This window comes from Nicrophorus vespilloides, unplaced genomic scaffold, assembly GCF_001412225.1.
Source record: "Nicrophorus vespilloides isolate i.1.1-1 unplaced genomic scaffold, Nicve_v1.0, whole genome shotgun sequence".
NCBI classification, from domain to species: domain Eukaryota; kingdom Metazoa; phylum Arthropoda; class Insecta; order Coleoptera; family Silphidae; genus Nicrophorus; species Nicrophorus vespilloides.
Window position 1 is genome coordinate 25,932 of NW_017097549.1, and position 16,868 is coordinate 42,799.

The window sequence follows — 16,868 nt, forward strand, 5'->3', positions numbered from 1 at the left end:
CCATGCTTCACTTCTTCGTGCATCCACGAAACAAAACAAAAATATCTCGTTTTTCATTCTCTTCATCCTTTCGCAAAGAAGCCATCATTTTTTTCGAACTCGAACGAACGCCAATTTTATTCCATCAAAGAAATTAATAATAATAATAATATTCGACGTTTTCAAAACATCTCAAATTGAAATAAATTATTTTGCAAAAAAAAATAATAATAAGCAAACGCGAAAATTTAATCAAAGAGCTCCTGTTCCTTCTCCTCCATCTGATTGTACAGATCGTCCAGCTCGTCGAAGTTCTGGAAGGTCTGTTCGTAGGTTAACATCTGCAAAAGAAAAAATGTTAAATTCATCATCTGAAAAAATATCAAAAAAACTAAATCAATCTTCCACCGTAACAAATCTATTCATGAAAATGCGAATCGACGACGACGACGATGATATAACAACACGAAACTTTCACTTTTCTGAAAATCATCTTCGTGTCGCGGCGCCGGCAATTGTGTATCGATCGATCGAAGAATATAATGAGCGTAATGAGATTAAACCACGTAATATGGCGGAGGAGAAAAAGAAGAGTGGCGCACGGTGGAAAATCGGCTCAATTAGGGGCGAAGAAACCCGATAAAAAATGCACTTGCATGATTTCTTCTTTTCAAATTGATTTTATCGCACTTCTACTAATTTAATTATGGGCAAACATAAACCGTTTAACGTAACATTACATTTTTGTCGTAAATATTAAGTTAATTATAAAATTACCAATAAACCGAGCAACATGGAAACTCTGAATCACCATACGTGATTCACTTTGTCCAGGTTAATTACGTTACATCGGTTCGAGCCCTTTCATGAAAGCCAAGCCAAATTTTGTTGGAAACTTGAAAAGCAAAGTCCGCACTTTGTGTGTGTGTATGCGTTTGTGTTATTAGTGTATTTGCTGCGGCTTTATTTATAACGCGCATAAAATAAACATAAAATCGTTAATCGCTTCCCGGAAGAGAGGGAGCAGCAGCAGCAATCATAAATGCATTACGCGATTCCTGAGGACAGAAATACCACCACCGAAGAGCATGCGTTCCTTTTCAGTTTGCAGCTGTCGTATTTCAAAATTAAAAAAAAAAATCAACGGTTAAAATTGAAGAATCGCCGTAAAGAAAATTGTAAAGTGCTCTCATCACAACATTCAGAAAGAAACAAAAATTGAATATATCTTAAACAAACATAGGAAATTTATGATTATAAACATCTCAATAGAATTTCTGTTTTATAAACAAATAATCAAACGTTTTGTGCGCGCCATCATGTTACAATATCGTTTCTAAAAATTTATTAGACTGAATCGTTTGCAAAACCAATCTCTTAAACATTGTGTTGAATTAGTAGAAAAAAAAGCAAATTTTCCACTTAAAATTTCATCCATCATTTCGATGTGTTTTCGAAAGACTTTCATATATTTATTTGTATATATATATATTTATAAAGACGACAAGTATTGATGGTCTCCCCAACGGAAAACTGGAAGACTACCAACTGGTATTGATTAATAGCGAACATGCATTGCCACTCGAAGATTGCGCTTTATACATAAACATATATAAAGACGGTCGCGGTAAATCAAAATTTTCCATTTCGATCCTAATTGCATATCTATATAAAACACACGCAAATAACCTTTCCCGAACCTACACAGTTTCCCTACAAAACAAACAACATCTCGTATATATTGAACCACTAACTAATCAGTTGTATTTTATCTTTTCTCCATTACTACTTACATTATTTCTTGTGTATTTACATTACTATACTTTATCAATCGATTGATTTGATTTGATTGATTTAGGGTAACAATTATTAATACGTTTGCGTTTTTGTCGTTAATTAATTACATACATCTTTCGCATAAACCGCACCACCATATGCATATTTATTTGTTTATACTATCTCATCCATAGCCACCCGTGGTTTCTTTTCGTTGACTTTGTTTTATTTTAAATCTATTTTTTGTGTACAGCAGTCGTAGAAGATATCGTTGTGTTGTGTTGTTGTTTATTTTTTTTTATTTCTCTTTTGTTTTTAAACTTAGGACATATTTGATTAACGCATTCTCGATTTCGTCTCGATTAATAACAATTAATATTTTATATATATATATATAGATTTAGACAATCTTGATTATCTTGATTCCAATAACAAAACGTAACCGAGAGAAAAAAAAAACATAATAATGTAATGTGTATAAATTATGTGTAATCATTGCTGTAGGGTTTTTGAGTTGGTCTTTTTTTTTTCTTCATTTGTATCGTATTATATACAGGGAGTCCCCAAAAATGGTTAAATAAAATACAGGTAGTTCCCGTCTTTACGAAATATGATTCTCTTTTTTGCATAAATGTAATGTAGAATTTGTAAAATGAGAACTGCCTGCATACAAGTTTTATAAATGGTAAATAATAATCGTCGACCTTTCCGGATCGAGTCGTTAAACATGCAAATTAATGTACTTGTTATTTCGTCCGGATCTATAAATAACGAAACCGGCAATAATTTAAATTAGCAAACCCGAAACTCTCGTTAATAACGTTTCGGCTAAAAAAAAAAGAAAGAAATAACATTGTTCCGGTTTTATTTACGTAACAACATCTTCATTGTGCCGCCGAGTCTGCTGCTATCAATGAAATAACATTTGCGTTTGTTGCATAATGATGATAAGGCGAGAAACGTGTTGATACTAGTCCGCTTTCTAACCCCCCCACGTAGGTAGATTGTTTGCTAGACTGCTCATTCTTCCCTGTATTATTACTAACTTATTATTCACGAATCTGCATACTTATAAATCTTTGAATAGTTTAGTTAACTATTTCGATAGTACTAGAACATTTAGTGTTATTCAATTGCATATTTGATTATTCGGTTACGCGTTCGAAAATCGTCCATTATCGCGAAATATTAAACAAAATTGAAATTTGGGACACCCTGTATATACAAACAAGTAAATAACAATAAACAAAGCACCGATTGTGTATGATTTGGCGGTCACTATTTGTTAATTTGTGCTTTTTTTTTGTTTTGTTTATTGTAGTTTATTTCATTGTGAACTTAACACAAAACTTCAAACACGCATTATTCTGTTTACCCCGATTGTCATGCAAATGTGCGTTTAATTCACCTAACACTCATCAAACTAACCGAAAGATGGAGACGCGAGCATTTCTTTTCCCGTCATTGAAAAAACGAAAAGAAATGCAGCGTTTCCGTCCACCTGCGTTGTGTATTATTATGTAATAATCTGTATACTAAAAAGAAAGTAATGGATCTTCTTTGTTTTATTAATTAATAATATAATAATATATAACAATATTTTGTTCTTTAGCATTTTATATATATGTATATATTATATATACATATATATAAAATATTATACATACATATATTATAGATAACTGTAATTATTAAATTTTTGTGTTTTAATATTGTAATATTTTTGTTCCGTTTTTGTTTTGTTTTGGATTTTTACTTTGTTGTTGTTTCTTCTTAGGCCTCTTAATAAAACGAGCAAAACAATTGTAGATCACAGGTTGTACACGTATGTAATAATAATAATAGCAAGTTTAGTTTCTAGATTTAATTAATAATCTTAAAAATTAATGATGATATATTTTGTTGATCGAAAAGAGTAAAATTTTCATATGCACACACATACACGCACTCTGTCTATCTCACATATTTTAAGCAATTTCTCTGTCTTTTCTCACCACCTCTACTACTCAAACTCACCAACTAAAACCATGTAATTAATACCTTTACATGTTTCGAATTTCGTAGTGTAAAATATGCACGCGGTGATTATTTCAATGGATTATGTATGACGATAACAGAAAGTGGATGAGATAGATCTGAGGGTTATTGCTGTGTGCTGCGTCTGTTTGTTTTCCTCTTTTCGCACTATTTTTTTTTAAATTTAATTATTGTTGGAAGAAAATCTTAAACTCGTTTTGTTATTATTACGATCACTGTTGTTTTTATGATTTTTCTTTTTCTGTGATTAAGTGTCGCAGGATTCAGGAAACGGAAGCCGAAGCGGAGCGTCGGCAGCAACCACAGCCGCCGCCGCCGCCACCGGACAACACGCTGGATGCGAGGGGGTGCGGAGTGGAACCCCCCTCCGCCGATGGAGATGATGAAAAGCTTTTATTTGTGTCTCTTGAAACATACATTTCTTGTTAACAACAACAACAACAACAACACGACAAAAAAATGAAAACACTCAAAAAACGAACAAAAAAAAAGAAACATGATAAGCAAATTTTCAAACAATTGAAAACCGAGCCACCTCCACAGAAGGTAAAACACTGCAAGAAATAAGCGCTCTCTTGTATATATTATACACATAATGTTTTTGTTTCCTTTGATTTGGTTTTGTTTCTTAGAGGACGATTGTTTTTAGTATTTAGTTAAGAGGCTATCTCGATTAATTGATTGATTAATATTAATTGGAGCGATATGTAGGTGCGTGCAACTATGTATCTGTTTCTAAAAAAAAAAAAGAGAGAGAAATGAATGAACACACACCATCTCATAAATATTAATTGAAACACAACCGTAGATTTATAGATTTTTCCCATCTAGAGAGGAGCTGGCAAAAAAAAAATAATTAAGAATGCATATGCAGAGAACTACTTCTAATATAATCTTCCCCTTTAGACGTTTGGTTTCCCTTCGTATGTCTCCCTTACAAATAAGCCCAATTAACCATTTTAAATCCACCTTCTTTTTCTTTTTTTTTAGAAAAGTTATATGGAATTAGCGTTAACAAAAACCTTTTCAAATTTCAAAAATTTGCTAATCTTTTGTGTACATTAATCTAACCACAAGCAGTGTGTTGTAATTTATGAATTAACTTGTTTTTGATTAGCTGTACATGTTTTTCTTTATACCTTTAATTTTTAGTTTGTTATTCTCTATTTTACTAATTGTCAGCTTTGATATTTTCTCTGTGGGGCGATGTACGAATCGGGCTGCGAGCCGAAATGCGAAAAGGGGGATGTGAAAACGCAAGGGAGAAAATCGATACGGCCAGACTCCCCCGGACGAGTGCGCCCTCAAACCTCTACGCCCCACGTCCCCCTCTCAGAACCGGAAAAGGAAGCGACCGTCGACCGCCGCCCCCCGTAAAGTGCGCGCGCGAGTCCGGTCGCTGCCCCCTGGCGGCGACCGTCGCGAACCCCCACGTTCCGTCGAAGGAGTGGCGCCACCGTGCGGCGGCGGCGATGCTTCCGCTCCCGTACTTGTATCGATTCGCGCCGCCTCCTCGAGACACTCCCCATCTTGAATTCATTACGCAAGTTGCCTCCTTCTCCGCCCCCGCGTGAACCTTTCAAATTGATTAATTTCAGCTCGATTGATTTTTCTCTATTTCTCTCCTTAATACACCAAATACGTGCAAACACAGCGAAAGCAGCTAATAATATATATGTAGGGGCTTTAAGGGATGCATTTCTGCAGCCATCATCTCTCCTCCGCCATATTAAGATTTAGCAACAATCTGATGACGCAACTTAGAATCGATACACCCCGCGAAATCTCCATAATAATAATGATAATTAATGGCAACGTCGCGAGGATTGAATAAATGGTATAGAAATGATTGAAAATTAGAGAAATACGAGGGGCGGTGATGTTTGTTTGGTAGAGTACTAAACACACAAAGCCTAAATTTTATTAATCGATTTAATTGGACTAAGTACAACAACAACAAACAGATACGGAAAAAGTTACGTCTTTTGTTAGTGCCAGGATTTAAGGGAATCTTAATTATTCGGTCTCATAGATAAAATTATTTTCAACGGGTTTCTTTTTTTTACTGGATGTTTGGGGTGTGTGCTGGGTATATTACAAAGACAACGACAATATAACGTGTTTTAAACAAAATCTATATATATATGTAATGTATGTATATACACATAAATTGGTGCAGCAGAGAATCGATTGTTTCTCGCTTGTCTTTCCGACAGTATTTCTAAAATATAGGTACATCAAAGTAAAAAAAATAATAATAAAAAGAAACCACACTCTAAAACAGCTAAGGTTACACTAAATATTCGCATTTATATATATATATAAGTATAAAACAATTAGATTTATGTTGCGCTAAATAAGTAAATTAAGTAAAATCTAGGTGCTTCACTACGAAATACAAATATGTAATAGGTCTTAGTTAGTGGGTTTATACTGTAATCAAAATCTTTATCCAATGGCGTCGGCGGCAATGGCAAAGTACTCCTCCCCTCTGATAGTTGCGAGATCCGTTGTTTGTTCACTTGGTTTGTTGGTTGGTTGTTTGTTTGTTTCTTTCGACGATGAAGAACAAATAAACCCAGACGAAGATGTTTGAACGGGGAATAACAATGATGATTGAAGTATCCCGCGATGGTCATGTCCCGTAGCAGCAGTAGCATTCGAATTTCAGTACTGCTGTGACAGGACAATATCACCGCAGGATTTGATGCTTGTTGTTATTATATATGCGTATGTGTGAGTGTGTGTGAATGTTTTGTGTATGCGTTTTAATGTATGTCTATGTGCGTTATTCCCTTGTTTCTTATACTATTTTCTTTTTTTTGTGGTTCTCGCTCGGACAGGGTTGTTTTCTTCTTTTTCTTTTCGTTGTTTTTCGAAATGTGCGTGGACTGAGACTGCGATGCGAGAGAGACGTTTGGTGGTGGAGTTCGCGATCGTGACTGAGTTAGAGAGCCGAGGGGAGATGAGCCACCCTCTCGCCGTCCGTCCGCGCCCGCCACCGCCTCCATGGCAACGGAGCTGCTGCGCCGCCGCCACCGTCCGGCCGCACCCCACATCACTAATGTATGTGCACGTGCGCCACCGCCAACAACCGACCACCCCATGCCATCATCCCCCAACCGAAAAGACCCCCGCGCCGAAAACACACCGCCGCGCCCCTCGTTGAGGGTTGCTGCTGCGAGCGTGGAAGCGGGAGGCGAGGTGAGGCGGAAAGGGGGAGACACCCTCGATGTTGAAAACGTTGGGTGTATTGATCGCCCCGCGCGCCACCGCTGCTTCACACGACGAGGGGAGCAACTCGTACGCGAGGGGTTACGAAAGAGAAAGACACACGACCGCCCTTGCACCGCGCCCGTTCCCCCATTCACCTTCCGTAGAATGTCCAGAATTTAAAAAAAAAGAAGAAGAAGATGGGGGGCGCAAACAAAAAAATGTGTATGTATGTATATATATATACATCCAGTGCACGAAAAGGGTGCGCGTGTTCCACTGAACCAAAGTACAGTGGCGGCGGAACCAGAAATCCATTTTCATTTAAAGAGGGTTTGGTTTCTGCGAAATATGTTTCAAAGGAATTCCTTCTCCGATATCTACCTATAAATATATATACAGGTAAAGATGCGAATCGCGAAAGTAACGGAAATGAGAGGGCGATGATTGGATCGGATGAACTCACCTTCCGGTTCCGCGGATTCTTCAGCAGCCCCATCCGATCCCACGGATATTTTTTATTTCGAATCCTGAAAAGGAAAACGCGATTAGATCAATGTTGCACTGCAGAAAATCATTACATCCAAATACATACAAATTTACTTTTACAACTTTATCTTTTATATAATATTCAGTAAATCTCTTTGTACCAGAAATATGGCAAACATCGGCCGGACACGTTCACAATTTTTGTTTATACGAAATGTTTGCTTTCATCCCTCCACTCGCAAGAAATGAATCGATACTATATATATTCTCTACCTATACTATACGAAAACAGAGAAACAAATGTTTGTTCGGGACACATCAGATCCATTAAAATTTCTATTTAACTTTTGACCCAACTCCCCAATGTTGTCCAGAGCAGTGGCCTGAAAATTTAACGAGAATTTACTTCGCGTTGCTACGGAAATGTACATTCACAATAACGATATGTTGTTGCCGAAGCATTATTGAGCGATGGAGGAGAGAGTAGGTAACGGAGAATTCAGGAGCAACAGTTTGCCAATTTTACATATAAACAACAACAAAAAGAAAGATTGTAAACTTTTGATTCAAACGTGTGTTGTTGAATAAACATTGCAGCTTTTACGCAACTGTTGAGGACGCGTTTCGAGCGATAGGGAGAAAAGATGGCCGTGTTTCGCTCCGGGCCCTTCTCTCTCTCACCCCTCTCTATAGCCACCCCAAAAATAAATCAATAATATTCAATTTCGCAGACAATAAGGCCTTTGCTATGCTGCTGCTGCTGCTGCTGCTGCTGCTTCTGCTGTGTTTAGTACTCGCAACATACAGTTGATGTTTGATTCACCGCATCTAAGGTTTTTTTTTTGAACAGTTTCAGATGAGCTCAGAAAGGTGCATTTATCTATTTTCTTTTGTTATGCTCTGTTCTTAGTGTATTTTTCATATATAATTCACTGACGCGCACGATCTGACCCAGTGAAAGTTCACGGTTGAAGTACCATAAAAATACTTTGTTACAAAAGTTACCGGTGATTAAAATAAAAAAATTAGTCCGAAATGATGAAACTCACATAATTGTATCGCACTTGTAAATTGCGTACAAAGTGAAGAGGCCGGTGCAGAACAAGGAGACGGACGTGATCGACACCAGCGGAATAATCTGAAACATAGAGATGAACGCTCGTTATAGAAATGGTATCGCGTTGCCATAAAACAAAACAATAAATAGTTTCCTTCGCAACCTTTATAATTATCCACACCCCTATAATTATTGTTACATTTTTGTTTGTTTGTTTGTTTTTTTTTTCGTTTTGTTACGAATTCTCAAATGGTATTTTAGGGCTTAAACTTAGTGTCTGTATATTGTTACACTACTACTAACTGTATTGGATGATTGGAGATTTTGGTGAAGTTGTTGATGGGAGAGTGTGCTTGAGCGAGAAAGAGGAATGAAGGAGGATGCGCCGGTGAATCAATGATCTCGTCTAATTTCTGTGTTGTTTTGCAATTTTCAGTGCCGCGATCGGCGATGGAAACGGACTGTTGGAGCACCACGAGTTGCACGGCTCCCTGGTGCAACTGAATGGAAGCCATTCGGGCTCTTCGGGCCGCAGCACTCCCAACAATGGTGGAGATCCAGCTCCAGGAAAACTCTTCGTCGGCGGACTGAGCTGGCAGACTTCTAGCGAGAAGTTGCGCGAGTATTTTGGAATGTTCGGCACCGTCACCGACGTCCTCATCATGAAGGATCCAGTCACACAGGTAAAAATAATAATTCAATTTCAAAAAATATCCACCATATCGAGTAACCAATATAATATCAAAACCAGATGAATCCAATTTTCGTGATAATTGAGTTGGATTCGTTTTCGTGTTCAGTTATTGTTAGCGAATTCACATGGTGTCGTGTATTTGGCATCAAAACCTCTTTTATTTCGCTACAAAATCGATGACTCACTTTTTGGCCAATTTACTAAGTCTACAGTTTCTAAGGCAAAATATGATAAAATTGTATTATAAGATATTGTTTTAATTGAATTGAAAGTAAATTAATTATTAGTCAGATGTCTAATATTTGTGTTGTGATTTGCAGAGGAGTAGGGGATTCGGTTTCATCACATTCTCCGATCCGACGAGCGTGGATAATGTGCTCAAGGTGCCGATTCACACTCTGGACGGTAAAAAGATCGATCCGAAACATGCGACGCCCAAGAACAGACCGAAGCAGCCCAACAAGACCAAGAAGATCTTCGTGGGCGGCGTCAGCCAGGATACTTCCGCCGACGAGGTGAGGGCCTATTTCAACCAATTTGGAAAGGTCGAGGAGACGGTGATGCTGATGGACCAACAGACAAAGAGACACAGGGGCTTCGGCTTCGTTACATTCGAGAACGAAGACGTGGTGGACCGCGTCTGCGAAATTCACTTCCACACGATTAAGAATAAGAAGGTGGAGTGCAAGAAAGCGCAGCCAAAGGAGGCGGTTCAGGCGAACGCTCAACTCCTGGGAAAAAGGCTGATGCTCAGCGGATTGGGCATGAGAATGACGGCACCATCGGCAGCTGCTGGTGCCATTGCCGCAGCCAACCCCTTGGCCGTCGCCCAAGCTCAAGCGCACGTGCAGGCCGCCGCAGCAGCCGCCGTAGCAGCACAGGCACAGAGTGCCGCCGTCGCCGGTTACGGCAAACTCTTCGGGGCATACCCACCTCTCGCCAGCTACAGATACGCCCCGTATCCGATGGCCGGTGTTGGAGCAGCAACGGCCGCACAGGCCGGCAACCCGAACCCCGCTCAAGCTGCGGCCGCCCCCGCGCTCGCGCCCCCTGTCACCGCCAGCCCCTACCAGGGCTACAATCTCACCAACGTGGACATGACGAGCTTCCAGGGCGTGGACTGGAGCACCATGTACGGGATGGGCATGTATGTTTGAGACGTCAACACCCACAACGTCGTCGTCGCCGCCGCCCCAGAAGCAGCAGCAACAGAAGCAGCGCCATCTCGAGCAGCAGCAACAACAACAAACCCCCGTCATCATTATCATCATCACCGCCGAACAAACAACTAAACTTTCCCCAAAACTTTTAAACTTAGTAAAGCGAGAAAGAGCGAAAGAGAAAAAGAGAGAGAGAGAGGCATTACAGTGAGTTCATTATTTAAAATAAAGGAAAGAGAAAATCATAAAAAAATAAAAAATTAAAACAAAACCAAAAAAATTAAAAATAATAATAAGATGATACTTAAAAATAAGAGGACTTCCACAAACTTGACAAGAGAATAAGAAAAGTACCGTTCACTGTTATTGGTATTATTCAATTCGTAGAGCTCTCGACAGCTTTTCCTGTCACCAATATAAGTATATATACATATAATACAATATATGAATATATAGTAAGATATATTTATTATATGTATTTCTATATATATAGTTATACCGCTATAGTATGTACATATGAGACGAGGAGGAGAATCGGGAATGGTGACAGGAGGATCTTGAAAGGAGCTAACGAGAGAGAAAAATGAAACCTCAACTGCTCACGAGATCACAAAATTCAACAACAACAAAAACTCTTTGGATTTATATATATATATTTAAAAAAAAAGATGGATCTTAGCATTTAGCAATAATTAACTCGCAATAATTATTAAATTTAAAACGAGATAAGAAAAGAAAGAGAGAGAGAGATAGAGAGAGAAAGTGTGGAGTGAAAGGAAGGAGAATTACAATAATTATTAATTATAAAACGAGGGAAAACGAAATGAAACAGTATTATTATATAAAAAAAAAAGAAAAGAAATAATGAAGGAGCAAGGAGATGAGGAAGTTATGTATTTGTAATATACTATACGATAAGAGGAAATAACCAAACTCTCGAAATACGCTTCAACTCGAAACGCAAACACCTCCAACCCTCACCGCATCACTATTTATACCCCCCCAAAAAAAAAACAAATCAAAATCCACTCTGCCCTCGTTTCCCTCATCACCGCAACATTGGGTGAAGACAAAGAGGTGCTTGCTCGAGAAAAGCGTGTTATATCATTAAAAAAAAAAGAAACTCGTGTTATTATCTCGAAGATGATATATACTATATTATATAATGTTTTAAATTATTGTAAAAAGTGGAATGACGAAGAGAGAGGAAGAGATATCCAAGAGTGTTGGGTATCTTGTGTGTGTATGTGTGTGTGTGTATATGATGTACTTAATAATGATGACACGAGGAGACGATGAGAGAGGACCATAACATTTCACTTTTTCCTCGCCTCCCCTCGGAATACCACGAACATCAAAACTTAACAACAACAACAACAAAAACATATGAATTTTTAGCATCTCGATTTGTTTTTGTAAAATTTTCGAGAGCGCCCGATTTTTCTTCCTAGCGCTCGTTTTTGTTTTCCATTGAAAAAAAGAGAGAGAGAGAGAGAAAGAAAGAGAAAACGTTTTCTTTCCTACAAAAGAAAAAAAAACAACCCTGGGATCATTACTATTACTATAATTATTATATCTTATTGTACATTATGTCTTTACTTTTAGTTACATCCCCGATTATTTTTTTTATATTTTTCTCGTTTCTCTAATAATATTATTATTTTTGTGAGTGCGTGCGAGTAGGCAGAGCGTGTGAGACTGTGAGAGAGAGCGAAATCAAGTTCAGTTCTTCTCATCACCCTTTAGACATTAGATAATAATTATTTATTAATTATTGATTATTTATTTGTATTTATTGTTAGTAGTACTTTTTTTTTTGGTTGGAATCGAACGAAAAAATGAACACTGAGATCCCAGCAGCGACAGCATAAAGAGAAAACCGAAAGGGAAAACAAAAACCAATCTAGAGAAGCCAACTCACATATTAACACAACAAAAAAAACAATCACACTACTTAAATTATTATTATTACTATAGATCTCATATTATTATTATTATTTCCATCAATTATCGTTTTGTTTCCTTATTATTATTATTATTATTTTTGATATTTTGTTCTGTTCATTAGGAGGAAAAGTAGAGACGAACTATATTTTTTATTTTGTTTTTTTTTGATATCTACTTACATTATATGAATTATGGAACAGAAAGAAAACAAACAAATAAGAACCTAGTTAGTTTGATTATGATTATTATTTTACTCAATCCTCACACAAACAACCCCCCGCCCCCCCAACGGATATTCTTTTGTTTTTGTTTTAGTTTATACATTTTGTGAATGCCACTTAATTTATTATTCCTTTATTATTATTTTATTTTTTTTGTAGAATTTAGTGTTATTATATTTACGATTAAAAAACATGAACTTGAACGATTTAATCAAACACACACAAACACCTGAACGATGTTTCTTTTGGGAGGAAAATCCAAAAAAAAACGTTCATCAACTTTTCATTTCCTCGCATTTTCTTCAAACAGCAAGAACTTTAATCGAGTACGAGTATTTTAAAACTTGCGAACATTCCAAAAAAACAAAGATAATCTATATAATATTTATATATACTTAAGAAGAAAGGAAGGAAAGAGAGAAAAAAAAAACACATGTTTCAATTATGTAGTCAAACTCTAAAAGAGAAAGAGAGAAAAACAGCAACTAACCGTATTGTAAACAAACGTAATTAACTAATTATTAAAGTAAGTAGTAAGGAAATAGAAATCAATTAAAAAATGAATGAGGATTTAAAAGAGATGAGGAATAACGGTGTGATTTGCGGACCAATTCGCATCCGACGACGGTGATGAATGAGATTACTAATTATTAAGTCTTAGTCATTGAGCCTCCTCTCGATTGAAGAGAAAATTCATTTCTTTTTCTGTGGTGTGTGAGAGGGGAGCGCGATTTTTAAACGGACGTACATTTATAAGCGATTTTATGAACAACAACAACAAAAAAAAAACAAGATTCGTTTCGGTTTGCGCGCTTTATTTAAACCGTGTCTTTCTCTCTTTCGGGTTGGGACGAGCGGAAAGTGAAAACTCGCAACAACAACAAAAAAAAATGATTTCAAATGATGCAATCGAGTCTGCCTTGCTTTACCCTTCAAACAAGTGATTCTTTCCGCTCACGCCAACTTCGATTTAGAGATCGATCATTTATTTCCTTTTTGTACATATATATATATATAAAGTAATAAATACGGCGTAGTTAAGATGTACCACATAAGACTTTCATTAATTAATGTATAAGAAAAGAAAAAAAGTTAAAGGATAAGCATAACGACAGCAATAAGACGAGTTACTCTTTAAGTTATTTAGTTTCTAGTGAAGACGCAGCGACACTTTTCTTTTTAATTTCTCATTCGATTTTTCGGTTGGCCGCAAATCCAACAGTTTTTTTTTTGTTTTTGTTTTGCGAACATAACGATATGAATATATTTTTGTATTTGATTGATTGGTTGGTTTGCGAGACAAACAAGAAAAAAAAAACAAATGAAGAGAGAGAGGAAATCGAAAAAAAAACAAAAAATAGATAGAGTTGATGATGAATTTGTATTAAACAAAATGTTATCTTTCTTACTAATACTACTACTACTACTTTTCTAATCGAATCGAGGGAAATCATTCAACAATTTCTTCCTTTTGTCGGATACTTTCGTATCGTTAACATTACCACCCCCTAGCAACAACAACAACAAACAGAAGAAGGAACATGAAACAAAAGAAAGAAAAACAAATGACACACCCTTGAGATGAGAGTGAGCTAGCGAGTTGTTGCCTTCTGAGACTATTGGTTTTACATATATGATAATACTATATATATATAAATATTAAATTTAACAAAAATAACATATACTATATATATATATTTAAAATAAAAGAAAATACTCAAATAAATTACCAAATTTTGTGAATAATAACGATGGAGAAATAACGATTTTGTCAGAGAGAAAGATAGGGAGAATGATTGAAAGAAAGAGAGTGAGTGAGACAGTAATAAACGTTTTTTCTGTAGCCTAAGTATTACTTGTGTATCATAAATTATTATTATTATTTTCTATTAGTGTATTTTTCTTAGTGTTGGTAGACTGTGTATCTGTGTGTAGTTTTATTAAAAGTAGTGCAGTTTTTGGCACTGTAGAGGAGGCCGTTGTTTCGAATAAAGTAGATTTTCATAGTTGCTCTGCTTGTTCTCATATTTACACACTTATTAATAATTATAAGAATATCTCTTTATATATATATACGTACATACATATATATATATTTAATATTTATCTAAGATATATGAAAAAAAAAATTAATGACAACAATAACCACCAACCCCTATTTTTTAAAAAAATAAGAAGAAAAAAAAACTATATTGAATAATCAAATGATAAACTTCTAAACGAAAAAATCCCCCACACGTGTATTGTAAATTGTATAACTTTAAAAGAAAGAAACAAACAAACAGAAAACACACACACACGTGTTGTTCTATCTCCGTTTTCTGCGAACGATAGAAATTAGAGAAAGAGAGAGAGAGATCTTGGATAATAATCACCGCTTTCTGTGATACAAATTTTAGATTTTTATGGACTAGTCTTATCCTTGTAAATCACTTTGATTATTGTTATAATTGCACGGTCTGTCTGTCTGTAGCTGATGTTCCCGTGCCTTATTAAGATGGTGAGGATAGAAGAAAGAGAGAAAGAGAGAGAGAGAAAAAAGGAACGTTTTTCATTCGTCGTTGCGAGAGAGAGAGAGAGAAGAGAAACAGTATTTAGAGCCGAAAGAAAAACGATATTTTTTTAAATAAACGAGAACTCCCGCAAAGTGAAAAGAAAAGAAAATATACCTAAAACAAATGCAAGATGGTCTCGCAGCAACCCCCAAAAAAAATTAAAATAAAAACAAAAACAAAAGCACATTCCAGAGGCCACCTTGCATTTCGGGATAATTAGAGAGAAGATTGCACCACGATTCCTCCCCCAACACAACCCCACTCCCCCTCAACCCAGACATATCGTGTTGTGTTTTTTCGCAAAGAGAGAAACGAAAACGAAGGAGGAGAAGATAAAGTGACTTAAAAAGAATGTAATATTGAAAACTAAAGTCTTCCCCAGATTGAACAAAAAAAGAAAAAAGTTAATAATATAAAAATCTAGAGAGAGAAATCCTTTATTTTTTCTGCAATTTGTACTTTTCGCATGCTTGATTCGATTGACCAAAACAAATCCTAAAATTTTTAACTTTACGTTTAGTTTATATAATTTACGCTTCCAGATGAACCGAAAACTACTAGAAACAAATTTGTTTAGCAATCTCCATTTTACTGTACTTTGATCAGTACTAGTAGGGGTAGTTTGCGTTTTTCTTCTTTTCTAAACCCAACAAAAACAAAATCCCCAAATTGTGTTTCCTTAAAATGTTAGATAACAAAAGAAAAAGACAACGTTACCTCCCACTTTTTCAATTTACGTATTTTGTTTAATCATTTGTTTAGACGATTCGTTACTTTTTTGTTTCTTTAGATTTAGTTCCAACTGCTGACATGTACGATGATTATCAATCAAAATTTTTGACTTTGCGAAACGTTGAGACCAAGAAGAAGTTATATAATAAATATAGAAAGCGAGAAACTCTTTGAACTGAAGAAGCCTTAGGTGTTGTTACGTAGTGAATTGTAAAAAAAAAACAGAAGAGAAGCGAATTTTACTAAAAAAAAAAAGAAAAGAAAAAGAAACAAAACATTGACGGGCCTAAAGTACAAATTAATAAGTGGAAGAATTTGTCGAAAAAAATAAAATAAATAAAAATAAATACACGAATGGAAAAACGATGGATAACGATAATAATTGATATTTAATAATTATGTAAGATAACTAAAAATTTAAAAAAAGAGAAAATTGACAAAAAAAAATATTAATAATGAAAACAAGAGTTAATTAATAGGCAGAGGAAAAAACAAAAGCGGAAACAAAAGAATAAAATGTATGTTGATTTCGTTCGTTGCGAACATGAGAGGAACGAGTATTAAACAGACTTTGAACCAAGAAAACTGAAAGACAAAAAAAAATCATATACCTGAACCCCCCCAAGTTTATTTATCAAAGAGAAATAATTAGTTCGTTAGCTTAGATTATCACTATTATTTTTGAAGAAAAAAAAAATCCCTAGATTAGAACATGGAGAAAGAAAGAACAAAAAAAAAGAGATAATAATACCAAAGAGCGTACTTGATTTTTTTGAAACCCGCCTAAACGATTTACCTTTCCCAACCCCAACAGCAACAACAAACGAAATAAATGAACAAGAAACGAGCGAGCATTTAGATTCTTGCAGCGATCGAAAAAAGGTAAGTGAACGTTTAATACTTATATTAACAGATCACAATTAAGATTGTTCTTGACGTACGTCAATGTCAGTGAACGGAAATAACCTCTTCTTATAATGAAATTTGACAATGTGTTATAAAGCTACC

General features: G+C 35.8%; 1 protein-coding gene across 2 annotated transcripts in view; it reads left to right on the forward strand.

Annotated features, from left to right (window-relative positions):
- LOC108560386 (RNA-binding protein Musashi homolog 2) overlaps nucleotides 1-10,644 on the forward strand; it is a 31,190-nt gene extending 20,546 nt beyond the window's left edge. For both annotated transcript variants that reach the window (XM_017917913.1, XM_017917912.1), the window contains exons 2-3: nucleotides 8,988-9,234; nucleotides 9,566-10,644. In XM_017917913.1, coding sequence (XP_017773402.1) covers nucleotides 8,988-9,234; nucleotides 9,566-10,402 — 1,084 coding nt within the window. In that variant the 3' untranslated portion in view covers nucleotides 10,403-10,644. The remainder of the gene's footprint in view (nucleotides 1-8,987; nucleotides 9,235-9,565) is intronic.
- The last annotated feature ends 6,224 nt before the right edge of the window (nucleotides 10,645-16,868 follow it).